At 37.2% G+C, this 15,509-nt stretch overlaps 1 protein-coding gene across 1 annotated transcript in view; it reads left to right on the top strand.

Annotated features, from left to right (window-relative positions):
- Positions 1–12,532, top strand: part of NXPH2 (neurexophilin 2) — a 113,476-nt gene extending 100,944 nt beyond the window's left edge. The window contains exon 2 of the mRNA XM_001156594.7: positions 10,021–12,532. Coding sequence (XP_001156594.1) covers positions 10,021–10,764 — 744 coding nt within the window. The 3' untranslated portion in view covers positions 10,765–12,532. The remainder of the gene's footprint in view (positions 1–10,020) is intronic.
- The last annotated feature ends 2,977 nt before the right edge of the window (positions 12,533–15,509 follow it).

Here is a 15,509-nt window from a genome sequence, read left to right as displayed (position 1 = left end):
CTGTTATCAAGGAAAAGCCAACTTTCTCTCCCAGCTTGCTGCAAATCCACACATTTGGAGTATTCAGCTCATTCAGCTTAGTCCTGGAAAGTCAAAATTTTCTTCTTTGATAAGTAGAGGACTACATATTTTTGGTGTACTATAAAATAGTTACAACATTCCTTCTTAGTGGTAGGTGATCTATGCAATCTATGCATTGTGTATTATATATGTTATAGCAAGTGCTTCATATTCAACCAGTAAAGACATAACACTTTATATTGAGTATAAACACAGAAATCTGAAAACATTCTCTTAAAGTATAGATGCCTCTTCAATTTTATAATTATGGGGGGAAATTAGGTTGTTTTGCTTTGCCTTCCATTTAGAACAATCAGTAATCCCTGTGAAAACTATGGGTGTTACCTACATTTATTTTCTGTTAGCATATTTTTAACACACCTATAAACATAAAGACAACTCTATATTGTTTCAGAGTATTCTTTTTAATCCATAGTTACCTAATTATCAAGTAGCACTAATACATATTATATTGATTATATAGAAGAGGGCTATAGCATAATCATGACAAAGGGTTAACTGTCTCAGAACCCAAGACTGCATCTTATGCACCTTCAAAAGCTCTTTGGAGGTAGAAAGGTGAAAGGCCAGGCCTGCTGAGGTCATCACTTCCAAGCACTGTAGCTGGTAGCTGCAAGTCAGGAATTCAGCAAAGACTGAACATCGGAGCCTGTTTATGGTCATGAAAATAGTCACCAAGTTAGCCTTTCACTAGGAAAAAAATATAACTGTTGTCTTAACAATGTTATCACACTCTCATTAGTAATTATAAACAAATCAATATACAATTTGGAACCAGATACAAAGGAGTATAAATTCCAAGATCAATTGGTTTTCTTGTCACAAATTCATTGTTTATCAACTATCAGCCAGTAACTCCTGGATTTCATTTCACTCATCCAAATAAAGATATTAATTGTTTAGTTCTGTTCACTCCCTGCCCTGTTGCTTACCCTGTTCCCTTAATTAGGATTAGCATTTCCACCTTCTGATATACCGAGATGTATATATAGAGAGAGAGAACAAGAGATGGGACCTTATGAGAACTATGACTAGGTGAATTGTTTCACCCCCTTGCTGTCTGCAAATTGTCTGAAGACAGGACCTGTGTCTGTCCTGCTCAGCAGTGTACTCTCAGTGCCTACAGCACAAATGTGGGCTCCTGAAATGTGTTTGAAAAGTGTGTGTCAAATAAGTGTTTAAAAAAATGAACTCATACATTTGTGAACCTGGTTGAGGGTCTCCTCACTTCTCTGTGGTGCAGTATTCACCTCCTTACAAGTATTCCTGCCTGTAGACCAGCCTCACTCTAATTCACTTTCCACTTTGCAGCCTCCTTCATCTCTTTGAAGTGCAGCCATATCTTGTGCTTTTCACCATTTTACTATTAAGAAAACCAAGCTCAGAGAGGGAATGTGGCTTGCACAGTGTGCTGGGATTGTTAAGTTACAGCACCCATTAACCATTTTTATGCTCCTGACGCCAAATCCTTCTAATAAATCAAAGCACTTCTGTTCCTGTCTCTTGCTCTTCCCTGCTTGTCCTGATTGACTTCATTGCCCCTCCTTTTCTTATTCATTTCTTTGCTCTTGGGACAATTTTTCTGATTGGGTAAATTCAGTCACTGGAGGACGCAGTGACAGATTTTTTTCTGCAATGCGCTGATTTGATTGGGACACTCCACTTTTTCTTCTCAGTCCAATGATTAGCCAGTACAATGTTAGAATACAATAACATTCCTGTGATTGCAGGTATAGGCAAAATCAGTGAAGCAATAAACTTAATCCTGCAAAAATAAAATAGTACTTTTGTGGAAATATTTCTAAACTGATTTACGCTTTCCATTTTCTTAAATAGGGTGTGTTAATGTCACCTAGTCTCTTCTTGCTGAGTCAGAAAGGGCATATATTCAGGCCTCGGCCCGGCGCAGTGGCTCACGCCTGTAATCCCAACATTTTGGGAGGCCGAGGCCGGTGGATCACCTGAGGTCTGGAGTTTGAGACCAGCCTGAACAACATAGAGAAACCTCGTCTCTAGTAAAAATACAAAATTAGCCGGGCGTGGTGGCGAATGCCTGTAAACCCAGCTACTCGGGAGTCTGAGGCAGGAGAATGGCGTGAACCCGGGAGGTGGAGCTTGCAGTGAGCCGAGATCGCGCCACTGCACTCCAGCCTGGGCGACCGAGCGAGCCTCCGTCTCAAAAAAAAAAAAAAATCAGGCCTCTCCTACTCCCCCGGTGCCACGTAGGTGAAGAGTCAATATGTGCTAATAAACGTGTCATTTAGACTTGTTAAACACTGGCCTAGGACAGCAAGGGTGGTGGCAGTATCTCTTCCCTTAGCGTCTCTGTAAGTAACAAAAGTACCACCTATTAGGACTGTTCTGATAAAGGCATGATTTATATTAAACGGAAGTTGAACCCCAGAAGCTCAAAGTTTTAAATGCTTTTTGTTTAGTTTTCGTTATTCAGTGAGTGTGGAGAAATCTCTTCCCTTTGAGGTTCAGGATTCAACCTAACATATAGCTCCGGAGAAGAAGCGGAGCTATCACAGTGATGAACCTGTAGGAAAGGGTTATCCTATAAACGTGGAAAATATCTGACTGTCATAGAACCCAGAGGAAACCAAGTAGCGTTTGTGTCCCTGCACCACCCAGAGCACTACATATAGAATCATCCTTAGTGATGTTTTCTTTCATTAGCTCCCTTCCCTTTGATAAACAAGTTGACCTACAAAGAAAGCCGCACCTAAAGACTGATCCTTTCTCACTGGATGTGTAGAATAAAGTAAAATGGGCAGGCTCCTAAACTGAGAAGGGATATTTGATTCTAATGTAGTCAGCAAGTAATTCTAATTCTATACAAGATATTCATAGAATAAGCTCTTTTTTATAGAGCTATCAACTATCAAAGTGGGTGCAATTTTTAAGGAATTAATATTAAATAAAAATAAAATAGCAATATGAATAATGGTGATGACAGACACATTAACAACATGTAAAATTGCCAGAATAATTTAGAAATAGTCTGTAAATTCCTAAACAACTCTGAGGTTATTTTAGATAATTCAGTGATACTGTAAAGAGTTATAAATTGAAATTTTGGAGTTCCTGACTTAAAAAAAAAAAATCCTAAACCAAGTGCCACGGAATTAAAGGTAATTTCAACTAAGGTTATAATAACAACAGTCTGCAACCCTTATGAGAATTCTGAAAGCAAAACCTTAAAAAAATACATTTGCTCTACCTCAGCCAGATCAAGATTAACATTACAGTGACACGTCACAGTGACAAGTTGCTTAGCATGTACCCTTGAGAGGGAGTGATGAAAGCTGCACTTTACCTCTGTGTATTTCCTCCTCGAAACCCCTAACCCTAGTGTAATCATGAGAAAAATATAGAATAAAGCAAAATTGAAGGGTATTCTACAAAATATCTGCCAGATACTTCAGAAAACATTTAAGTTCATCTGAAACAAGGAAAGTCTGAGAAACTTATAACCAAGACAAGTTGAGAATCTTTGTAACCTAAGGATTGGTGATGACCAAATTTAATGTGGGATCCTGCACGGGATGCTGGAGCAAATAAAAGACATTAAAGAAAAACTAAGAAGATCCAATTAAAGTATGGACTTTAGTTAGTAATAATGTATCAATATTGGTTTAATAGTTGTGGCAAATATACTATAGTGTTAGATGTTAACGGTAGGGGATACTGAGTGCAGTGTCTGGGGGCAGGGTCTATAGGAACTCTTCGTATTATGCAGCTTTTCTGTAAACTAAAATTATTCCAAAATAAAAATGTTTATTAAAAAATATATAGTGAATACAGTTTAAAAAGTCTCTTCTGATATAATGTTTGCAGAGGAAGATGCTTTTTAGTTTATAAATTATTTCCACAATTTGTGACAGTTCTCACATCTGCTACTATAAAATTCATTGCAGCTTCTCTGCCTCTTGGGAAAAAATGCATTTAATTATCAGTAAAATTCAACTTTAGCTTGTTATGATGAATGATTTGAACCTGTCAGCTTTTCCCCCCTAAAAACAAAGGAACCAAAATGAAATACAGTCTTATTCCTCTACTCCCTTCCTTCCACCTGCTTCATTTAATTGATGAAGGCTTCTGCATTTATTAATCTTTTTGAGCTCTTCTGTAAGATGCAGAAAAAGCTAATATGATATCATTGTATCTAGCTAATGTGTGTGCTTTGTGAAATTGATACACCCTGCCAAGACATAAATTACTTAAGCTTTGATAAATGTGTTGAAATCAAGGAATGTTCAAACAGATAAAGCACAGCAATTTTTCTTTCTTCCCCTTTGTAAAACTCCATTTTATGCTTGAGGTTAAATGTTTTTGCATTATTATTATAATATGATGGGGGAAAAGACAGCAGGGATACTGAAATTAGCACGAAGAGCCCCAGCAAATACAAAAGTAACCAGGAATATACAGCTACGTGTTTTGTAGATAACATTTAACAATCTTGCCTTGGACAGAGTGGATTACCAACAGATTCAGAACCACCTACATTATTCTCCCAGCATGTTGTATCACAGAAATTGTCTGTTCAGGAATGAGGGCACCTGCCAGACACTTTATATTCTCAGCTCCCTTTGCTGATTTATGTAGTAGATTGGAATCAAAGATCTACAAACACATTTTGTTGGCAAAGAGAGCTCACCTGGGATTTGGATGTGACTCAGATGCCAGTAAGACTAGAAACATAGGGAAACATTTGATTGATGTTCTGGGGTTGAGTGGGTTGATTTCTACTTGGTCATTAATTTATCACATGGCACTGAACAAGTTGCTCAATTAACCATTAATCAGTTTCCTGGAGGCTTGAGAATTCATAGAACCCTTTGGAGACACTTCTTGAGTAGGAGGCATGAGATTATCCATTGGACCATGGAAGAGCCATCAGTCATCGAATGCCTTAATAGGCCCAGTAATTTCTGTCCATTCTTTTAGTCCTTACAGCCAAACAGCAAAGGAAATGTAGGTGAGAAAACTGAGGTTCAGGTCATACACTTGAGCAAGGGGTGACAATGGCATTAGGCAATAAATCCTGTGCTCTGATATCATGGAAACATCATATCAGGCTGCTTCCCTATTGGGAATATATGGGCAAGCAGTGGGGAGGTGGGCAGGGTTGTGGCTCATCAGCCTCCAGTCTTCTGATTAGGTCTTCATGTTGAGCATGTGGACTGGGGACTTAGGTCATACAACCATCTAGGTAGACCTGGTGTAGAAAAGGGTGCCTGAGCTCTCAACAGTGATGTTATAAAGTGATGATTAGTAACAAGAGGAAGGCTGAACAAGTTATACCAAGGCTGAAAGTTGGGAGGGGAGATAAAATTGTCATCTGTTTAAAGACATAGAGAAATATATTTGCCCTTTACATTATATTCTTCTACCAGTAAATCACTGTCAGATAGCTTTTTGATATTTGGGTTTAGATTTGGAAGTCAGCACTTGTGAGAACTGTCCGTGTATTTTAAAGTAATAAACGGATGAGGTTGTACACAGTTTTTCCAACTTGGCTAATGTTGTTGTCAAAACAAGCTAGAAATATGATGTGCTAAGGAAAGCCAAATTTTAAAAAAAAGTGCTTTTATATAGATTTATATATATATACACACACACATACACACACATATATGTATATATATATGTACTTTTTACCTAAGGTACTGCCAGTGAATGCTGTCACTGGAAGAGAGAAACATTATATATCTTTGCTATTAGCTAAATTTTATTATTTTTTATTATATTGACTAATCTTAAAATCAAGGGCTTTTTGAGCAGGTTTGGACCTCAACAGTAGTGTGTTAGAATGATTTTTTTTTAGAAATCTAATTTCATTTCAAATTCTCATATAGGGAACCTTTTCCAAAGAATAAAACAACTTTTGTAAAAGCAAATAATGACACTCAATTTATCTGTTTGAAAGCTTAGAATGTTTTCTACTTTCATTTTTTTAAAGAGAGTCACATATATTTGGTTCATGTTCTCTTACAACATAAACTGCTATAAGGAAAGTTTTCAGATCTTTGAAAATGTCTCAGTAATGTCCTGTTGCTATTATTATTACTATTATTATTATTATTGAGTAATCTCAGAACCATCACAATGGAAGTCCTAGTGATAAGAGAAGGATCTCTTAAGGTATCAGTGTCTATCATGTATTTGAAAGTGCACCAAGATCAGCTAAGACTACATGATTGCAAAACTTACTGGTTGTTGAATGATGGGCTCAATTCTTATGAGTTTATCAGTAATGTGAAAGTGAGGAGAAAATTGGGCAAAGCACTAAAACAAGAAAAATGAACCAGGCAGAAAAAAAATTAGGGAAACATATAACATTAAACAAGCACTTTAAAGAAAAAGAGGGCACGTTGCTGCTGATAAAAGAATATTTGTATACTTGTGGTTGAAAAAATACTTTTGGATGAAAAATGTATTTTAGTTCTGCTGATAAAGTGTCATGGTATTTGTAATAAAGCAATTGATATTATGATATATAAAGGTAAGAATCAAGACATATTTTTAAAAGCAAGCTTAAAGGGGAAAATGTCAGAAGGGCTCTATGCCATGAAATAGAAGAAGGAAGGTGGGAGTGAGGGAAGAAGTTCAGAAGCTGTACCAAATCAGGGAGTAGAGATTGGGAAGTAAGGGCGCACTTCTTGTAAACCAGATGTTCCGCAAATGGTAGGTGTGTCTGCAAGCATTTACCAAGCACGGTGAATCTCATGAAATACTGGAAACAGGTGAAAAATAGGTAGTAGACTATGGGCAGCAAGAATCATGATCACAGAAGAGAAATTGGACCTTGATTAGCAAGAGCTTCTTATCTGCCCATGCATCGTTGGCCCTCTTTCTGGAGAGATGCTGGGACAGGTCACTTGGACCAGGCTGTCTCCATTCTCAGGAAACTCAAGTCAGAAGCAGAGTCTGGGTGTCGAGCTCCATGGGCTATTACCAAATGATTGGAATGAAGTTTGCACACATCATGAGTAAGAGTATTCGAGGGACTGGACATGATGGTTCGCTCCTGTAATCCCAACACTTTGAGAGGCCAAAGTAGGAGGATCACTTGAGGCTGGAGTTCAAGACCAGCCTGGGCAACATAACAAGACCTCATCTGTATAAAAATAAAAAATTAAGCCGAGCAGTGGCTCACACCTGTAATCCTGACATTTTGGGAGACCGAGGCAGGCAGATCACTTGAGGCCAGGAGTTTGAGACCAGCCTGGCCAACATGGTGAGACCCTGTCTGCACTAAAAACACAAAAACTAGTCAGGCATGGTGGCGCATGCCTGTAATCACAGCTACTCGGGAGGCTGATGTGCAAGAATTTCTTAAACCCTGGAGGTGGAGATTGTAGTAAGCTGAGATTGCACCACTCCACTCCAGCCTGGGTGATAGAACAAGACTGTATTAAAAAAAAAAAAGAAGAAGAAAAAAAAAGAAAATTAGCCAGGCATGGTAGTGTGCACCTGTATTCCTAGCTATTCTGGAGGCTGAGGAGGGAGAATCACTTGAGCCCAGGAGTTTGAGGTTGCAGTGAGCTATGATTATGCCTCCAGCCTGGGTGACAGAGTGATATCCTGTCTCTAAAAATAAATAAATGATATTCAAGGAACTGGAAGTCATTATGTTAAGTGAAATAAGACAGACACATATTCTCACCCATATGTAAGAGCTAAAAAACTTGATCTCATAGAAATAGAGGATTTTGATAGTACCAGAGGTTGGGAAGCATTTGAGGGTGGGGTGGGGGAAATGAAGAGAGATTGATGGATGAGTACAAACACAGTTAGATGGAAGAAATAAGTTCTAGTCCAGGCATGGTGACTCATACCTGTAATCCCAACACTTAGGGAGGATGAGGCAGGAGGATCACTTGAGGCCAGCAGCTTGAGACCACCTGGGCATCAAACTGAGACCCCATCTCTACCAAAAAAAAAAAAAAAAATTGATCCCATTTTTTTAAATAAAATAAAACAAGTTCTGATGTTCAAAAGCAGTGTAGGGTGACTATACTATAGTTAGCAACAACGTGTTGTATATTTTAAAGTAGTTTGAAGGGAGGACTTGAAATGTTCCCAATACATAGTAGTGATAAATATTCGAGATGATGTATACCCTAAATACTCTGACTTAATCATTACACATTTTATGCATGTATCAAATATCACGTGTACCCCTATAAATATGTAAAATATTATATACCAATAAGAGAGAAAAAAGTGTGCAAAATCAGAAAGCTGTAGTTACAGTATCAGAAATACTTTGAGCCAGAAATCCAGAGTAATGATCCCTCTTTCCCTGGGGAATCTGCCAGCCTTTCAACACCAGGAGAGAAAAAGGAGTATCAATTCAGGGTGTATAAGCCCCTAAGAAGAGGCCATATGGATTTAGGTTCTCAAAATGTAAGAATATGCATCATACCAATTTGTTCTGAATTTTTTAAAACTCCAGGAATGCGGAAGAAAATCTTCCAAGAAATTAACCAAAGGGAGAACTATATGTTGTAGCACCTTCCCATCCTTACCAAAGCAAAAAATAATTTTAAAGAAACCTATCTATACATTTTGAGTCCTTGAATTCTTAAAGTGATTTGGGGACTAGACATAGGTGGAAACACTTTTCACAAAGCCCTGTTAGGATTTAAGCTTCTAAACTTTTATGAACACACAATAGATAACCTCGTGTTATCAAACTATACCGTCTAGTCAAATGCAGTATTTATAATCCAGGCTACGTCTCTCATTTATTTTCAAAATTGGATTGAAAGCAATAATTTTGGGAATAATCTGAAACCATTTTTACCAAGTGTTTTGCTAAGTTTGAAAGGGCTAGAGAAAGTACATAAACACAGCCTCACTTCTTTCCTCAGCCATTTCATCATGCTGACAGTTTTCCGTAGAATCACTACAAGAGTGGTTTGTGCCATTAGAGATAAGAGGCTGTGTTTCCACTAGAAACCTCTATTTTCCAGACTTCTAATAAATCATCCATAAATATTCACTCCATGCAACAGCATCATATACAGTGATCCTGTCCCTCAAAATCCATATCTACTTAACTAAATTATTTTTAGTAAACATGGGGACTCTTATACTACACAAAGAATAAAAAGAAAAATCAAATGCGAATAAAGTCTTACGTTTCGGTGGCTATGATTTGAACCAAAATACTGAGGAACCCAGAAAACAATGCACATGACAGTTTCTTAGCAATTATTTTAGGATATAATTCAGTTGTAATAAAATTTATTAACTCACATATAACCTATTAATTCAAAATATACCTCTCTACATTACTTTCTGTTTTTATAAAGGCAACTAAATTTTTACTTCTATTTTTTCAACTAAAACTTTTTGTAGAACTTTCTAATCCTCATCACATGCTTTTTTGTTACAGAGTTTGAGATGGAATTATATAAAGAGCTATGAAATTACATGTTATAAGCCTTTGAATGTAATAATCCCCTTAATATTTCCAAATATACTTAAAAGACATCAATATCATTGACAGTTTTTAGCTCCTTTGTAGATACCTTCAGCACTCTATTTTTGTCTTCCACCTGAAAGAAAAGAGTTGACAATTTAATGATTATATCAAATGAGAAGTCAAAATATACTACTTCCCCCAATCTGGAAAAATAGAATTGTGAAGATCAGGAAACAGAGACTAAAATCACATCAACCCATTAAAATGAAATACTTTGTTCTTAACCTCACCATTTTTAATTTTCATACTCGCAGTTTTCCATTGCTTGAATTAAATGCTTATCTTGTTACTCTGTTGAGCCCGGCTGTGTGTGTGAAATGCTGTCGAACAAGAATCTAAATAATGTTGAAATAATTTCCCTTGCGCTTTGACTTCAGTTTGAGTGCGCAGTCACGGCACTTACCTAAAGTTTATTTCTCTTTCTTCTTTTCAAACAGCTATTTTGTGACAGTAAGGAAGTGGTGCATGCCACGGAGGGGCTGGATTGGGAAGACAAAGATGCTCCAGGGACGTTGGTCGGCAACGTGGTGCACTCAAGGATCATCAGTCCCCTGCGCCTGTTTGTTAAACAGTCTCCGGTGCCCAAGCCCGGCCCCATGGCGTATGCAGACAGCATGGAAAACTTTTGGGATTGGCTGGCCAACATCACGGAGATTCAGGAGCCATTGGCAAGAACTAAACGGAGGCCAATAGTAAAAACAGGAAAATTTAAGAAAATGTTTGGATGGGGTGACTTTCATTCCAACATTAAAACTGTCAAACTCAATCTCCTCATCACAGGGAAAATTGTTGACCATGGAAATGGAACCTTCAGTGTGTATTTCCGACATAATTCAACAGGCCTGGGCAATGTTTCAGTGAGCTTGGTACCACCCTCCAAGGTGGTGGAATTTGAAGTTTCCCCCCAGTCTACCTTGGAGACCAAGGAATCCAAATCTTTCAATTGTCGCATTGAGTATGAAAAAACAGATCGGGCGAAAAAGACCGCCCTGTGCAACTTTGACCCATCCAAGATCTGCTACCAGGAGCAGACTCAGAGCCATGTGTCTTGGTTGTGCTCCAAGCCCTTCAAGGTCATTTGCATTTACATTGCCTTTTACAGTGTTGATTATAAACTCGTGCAAAAGGTGTGCCCTGACTACAATTACCATAGTGAGACCCCATACTTATCTTCTGGCTGATCTTCCTGCTGTGGTGGAAATGAGGGATACATATGTATTTGATTAGAATGACAAAGAAACAAGCCCAGCTCTTTATGATAAAGGATCCCTTTTGTTTCTGGCAGTGAACAATAGTTCCCTATCAGGTTTTCAAATTTAAAAAAAGAAAAAGAGACATCTTTAAATGTGAAATTTGTTTGTTTCTATCGTAGGTACCTTTATCTAAAAAGTTAAACTGTTTATGAAACCATCACTTTCATGCAAGATGACTAAGTTCTAGAAATCTTATTGTTTCTCTGAAAGAAACATCAATGATAGCAATATGTGACAAGAAGGAACAAAATTATGCATGTGACAAACATTGCTCTTGAAATGAGCCTGCCTTTGAAATATGTTTTGGAAGGTTACCGCAGAAATAGCAGATGTGGTAAAGGAAAAGATTGTATTTGGTAGATGAATTGTGTTTTTGACATTGGACCCTTTTTTTTATATTTCTATCTTTTCCCTCATCCATCTGTGCTGTTATTGATATGAGAGAAAAAAAGGTAAAATTTGTTTCAAAATTCGTGTGTGAAGTTACAGTGCCACAGTGGAACCAAGTTCCTTATCATCTGAGCTAGAGTTGCGTGGAATGTGATTTGAGCACTTAGCCCTGTGTTGGTCACCATTCTTATGATTCCCCCTGAGTTTGAATACTGATGTAATGGGAAAGCAAATCTGAGAATAAGTTTGTTGAACAATAACAAAAATCATGATGCTTTTAGACTCTTCTGATAAATTCAAATGCTGTGGAATTAATCAAAAAATGACAAAATTTGTATGCATCCTATAGCTTAGAGCTTTATTCAATTCATTCGATAGTGTGATTCTTTACACATGTGTAGAACAGCTCTGAAGTTGAGTGAAAGTGCTTGTTTCCTAGACTAGAATAGAAAACAAAAGTGGGAAGTAGAGGGAGGAAATTTCAGGATTATGGATTCATTATTTCTAGCCTCCCAGATTAAGTTCCCCTTGCATTTAGTTAATATTTGAATAAGAGATCAAACTCTATGTGGAAATAGAGAGTTATATTTAAACATTTCTAATTATTAAGTGCTGACAACCAAGATACCTGGCTTACCAGACTTTTGAAATGACTTTCAAATTAATGTCACTTCACAGTCAGTGCCCTTCTCATCTTCCCTGTGGGGGTGAATAGCAGTCCTATATGGTAGAACTGAATGATCATTAAATTAGAACAGAAACAGGGGTCTGGTTGGCCAAGAAAAAGGCTTCTAGAACTCAGGACGCTCATGGAATGGTCACTCCTTTTACAATAGATGTTAACTTCTTTCTCCCTTCTTATCTGTAAAATATTAATTAAAGTAAAACATTAAATTGAGGACTAAAGGAAGAGAAGTCCTAAACAACAAGAAATACTCTTACCACACTGTTCAAAAAACCAAGAGCTCTGTTCTCTATTTTATATCTTCATTTCTTTCCTTTTACCGGTAATATCTGCAGTGTTCAATTTTTGTCTTTTGTAAAAATTGTACTAAGCTTAGTGTGTGGTAGTACAGGCTTGAAGTTCTTGCTCTGAGTTCACCACATGTTTTTGTAATTTTGTGGTTGGTGATTAATATTTTGAGACATCTTTTTATTTTCACCTAGAAACAAGAGTAAAATATTATTTATTGTAAAATATGTGGGAATCATATATCTATATATACTTAGAATTTTCTGTGTACAGAGAAAGTATGTGTACACATTTTATGTAAATAAAAAGAATTTGCTAGATCTGTCACATTAATCCTGGGTGGTTATTTTTTAAAGACTCTGTTCTCCTTGTTTCTTTTCCTCACAAGGGCTTATTCTGTGCATGTGTATGTGTGTGATACCAATTGAACAAGAAGGTTTCCCTTAGATACATGTTAAATAGGCATCTTGGTTGTGGAGATTTTAAAGTAGGGCAAAAGAATAACTCACATAAAACATTTTGTACATAGCATGGCATCTAGTAAGAAAGAACTCTACTTGTGAGCTGCCATTACGATTGTTTTGACGTGAAGTAATGAGGTTTAAAACTATCTGATGTTCCAAAGTTGAGAGATGTGAACATTATTTCTATGCAAAAAAAAAAAAAAAAAACTGTAAATCGATTTATACAGTTCTTAGATGTTAGCAGGGTTTGTGGAATTTTTTTAAAGTTTCCCATAAGCTCGTTTGTAAGTTGGAGTAGAATATATGCCACATATATTTCTAAGTCATAATTTCATTTCAAAGGATACCTAATTGTCAGTAATGGTACTTGGCACAATATAAATCAGAGCCCACTTAAGCATGCAAATACACACATTTCTACAAAACTATTTTTTGCCCTTTAGTACTGCTATTGAGGAAAAGGATATTCACGGAAGCTAATTTTGCACTCAGTCACAAACTGTTTAAAAACTAAAGCAACAGAACTTTTAAACGTATAGACATATTAACATATAGAAGAGTAATATTTCAAAGAGAGTGCAACCTACACTACCTTCTTAATCCTCTTTTTTGACAGACAGGAAAACCCAAGTCCCCATGAGGGTAATGATGTGCCCACTAGTAAATGGCAAACCCAACTGAAATGCATTTCTCCTGACTCCTAGTCCCAGCTCTTGCGTTACATAAGAAAGGTAAATTGAAGCAGGTATTCAAGACAACAAAAATAATTGCAATGAGTTTATAACAAGACAGGACCCAGTAGCCAAAACTGAACCTGAAAACGGTGAAAATAACCTCCCCCTAAAATATTTAGGATAATAATTTATCTATGATCACAAATTTTTTAAAAACTGCAACTACAGAAAAGTAAGTCAGGATAAATCCAAAGTAAGTCAGGTTAAATCCTTATATCCAAAGATAGGAGTCCTGGAATACATTAGCAATATGACTGGCTAAGAATTAACAGCAGTAGAACACTACATTGGGCAGTTTTCAGGTGATTATGGCACCTGAGAATATATTTTCATAGGAATTGGTATGTTTTGGGGAATATCTTGATTGCCTAAAGGTTTGATTTCACCTCGTAAAGAATTTTAAATTAATTAACTGGCCTGTAAAATATAGAGGATGGAGTCATGCATTCTTACTTGCAGGGAAACTAAAGTTAACTCAATGTTGATTAATCAGAACTCTTAATGAATGACAATTTAATATTGCCAATTGCAAGAGACAAATCAGGAAAACAAGTTCATATTAGAGATTATTTTTCCTTCAGAAAAGTCTTGTAGATGATACTCAAAGATCATTTCATCTTCACCCCAATCTCCTACCCCATATTCTGAGGTCTGGAATCCTGGGAACACAACCCATTCTGCTCCATTTTAAAACTTCCCTTCTCTACATTCAACTCAGCTGTCCCATAAATACAGACAGTCCCTGATATACAATGGTTCAACTTACAATTTTTCGACTTTACGATGTTGCGACAGCCATACGCATTCAGTAGAAACAGCATTTTGAGTACTCGTACAACCATTGTTTTTCACTTTCAGTGAAGTATTCAATAAATGACATGAAATATTCACCACATTATTATAAAATAGGCTTTGAGTTAGATTATTTTACCCAGTTATAGGCTGATGTGTCTGAGCACATTAAAGGTAGGCTAGGCTGACCTATGATGATCGGTAGATTAGGTGTATTAAATGCATTTTTAATTTAGGATTTTCAACGTACAATGGGTTTATCAGGATGTAACCCCGTGTATTGAGGTGCATCTGTAGTACTTAATCTATTATCTAAAATAATGAGTTAACTCTTTTGTGTCCTCCACAGCACCTGGTAAAGTGTATAGTATATTAGCATTCTCCAGAGAAATGGAACCAATATGACACATAGAAAAATGTATGAGAAGATGTATTATCCTCATACATGGAGAGAATTGGCCCACACAATTATGGAGGCTAAGAAGTTCAATCATATACCCTCTGCAAGCCGGAGAATCATGGTTCAAGGTCAAAGGCCCAAGACTAGGAGTTCCAATGTCCAAGGGCAGGAGAATATGGACGTCCCAGCTCAGCAAGAGAATGAGAGCAAACTCGCTGTTCCTTCACCTTTGTGTTCTATCCAGGCCCTCGCTAGATAGGATGGTGCCTACCCATACTGCTGAGGGTGGGTCTTCTTTACTCAGTCCACTGATTTAAATGCTCATCTCTTCCAGAAACACCCTTACACCCCTAGAAGTAATGTTTTACCAGCTATATGGGTATCCTTTCACCCAGTTAAGTTGACACTTAAAATTAACCATCGCAAGTAGGTACTTGATCAATATCTGTTGCTTGATTTTTAAAAAAATCTCCAGTGCAATACACTGATTATTCAAGACCCACTCTACCCACATCATAAGAGTTATCTTGCACCATTTCAAACATGAGCACCTTGCTTCAGCTGAACACAATACCCACAGAATGTTAGCTCTCAGAAGCACAGAAATTTAAAAGCCAGAAACAATTTTAGAAAACATCTAGAATAAGTTTTCTTTATCAGCTAAAGAAATGGAGTCCTGGCTAGGTTTAACAGTCTTGTTATACTTACTGTTTTTCCTGCCTGAGCAAAGCCATTCGTCATCTTCTTTATTCCTCCAAATCACTGATGTTCCGTATCTGGGATAGAAACTCCCAGCTGTCCACCAAAATTCATTCTACTTCTCTATTGCAATGGAAAGGTCAACTGTGTGGCTAGCCCTGCATCTCATGTAGTATGGTGTGGCCTTGTTGCTGAGCCACAGCTAGTGGAGTGTGAGAGGA

Source organism: Pan troglodytes, chromosome 13 (assembly GCF_028858775.2).
Source record: "Pan troglodytes isolate AG18354 chromosome 13, NHGRI_mPanTro3-v2.0_pri, whole genome shotgun sequence".
In the NCBI taxonomy this organism is placed as follows: domain Eukaryota; kingdom Metazoa; phylum Chordata; class Mammalia; order Primates; family Hominidae; genus Pan; species Pan troglodytes.
This window is presented reverse-complemented; position numbering and strand designations above follow the sequence as displayed.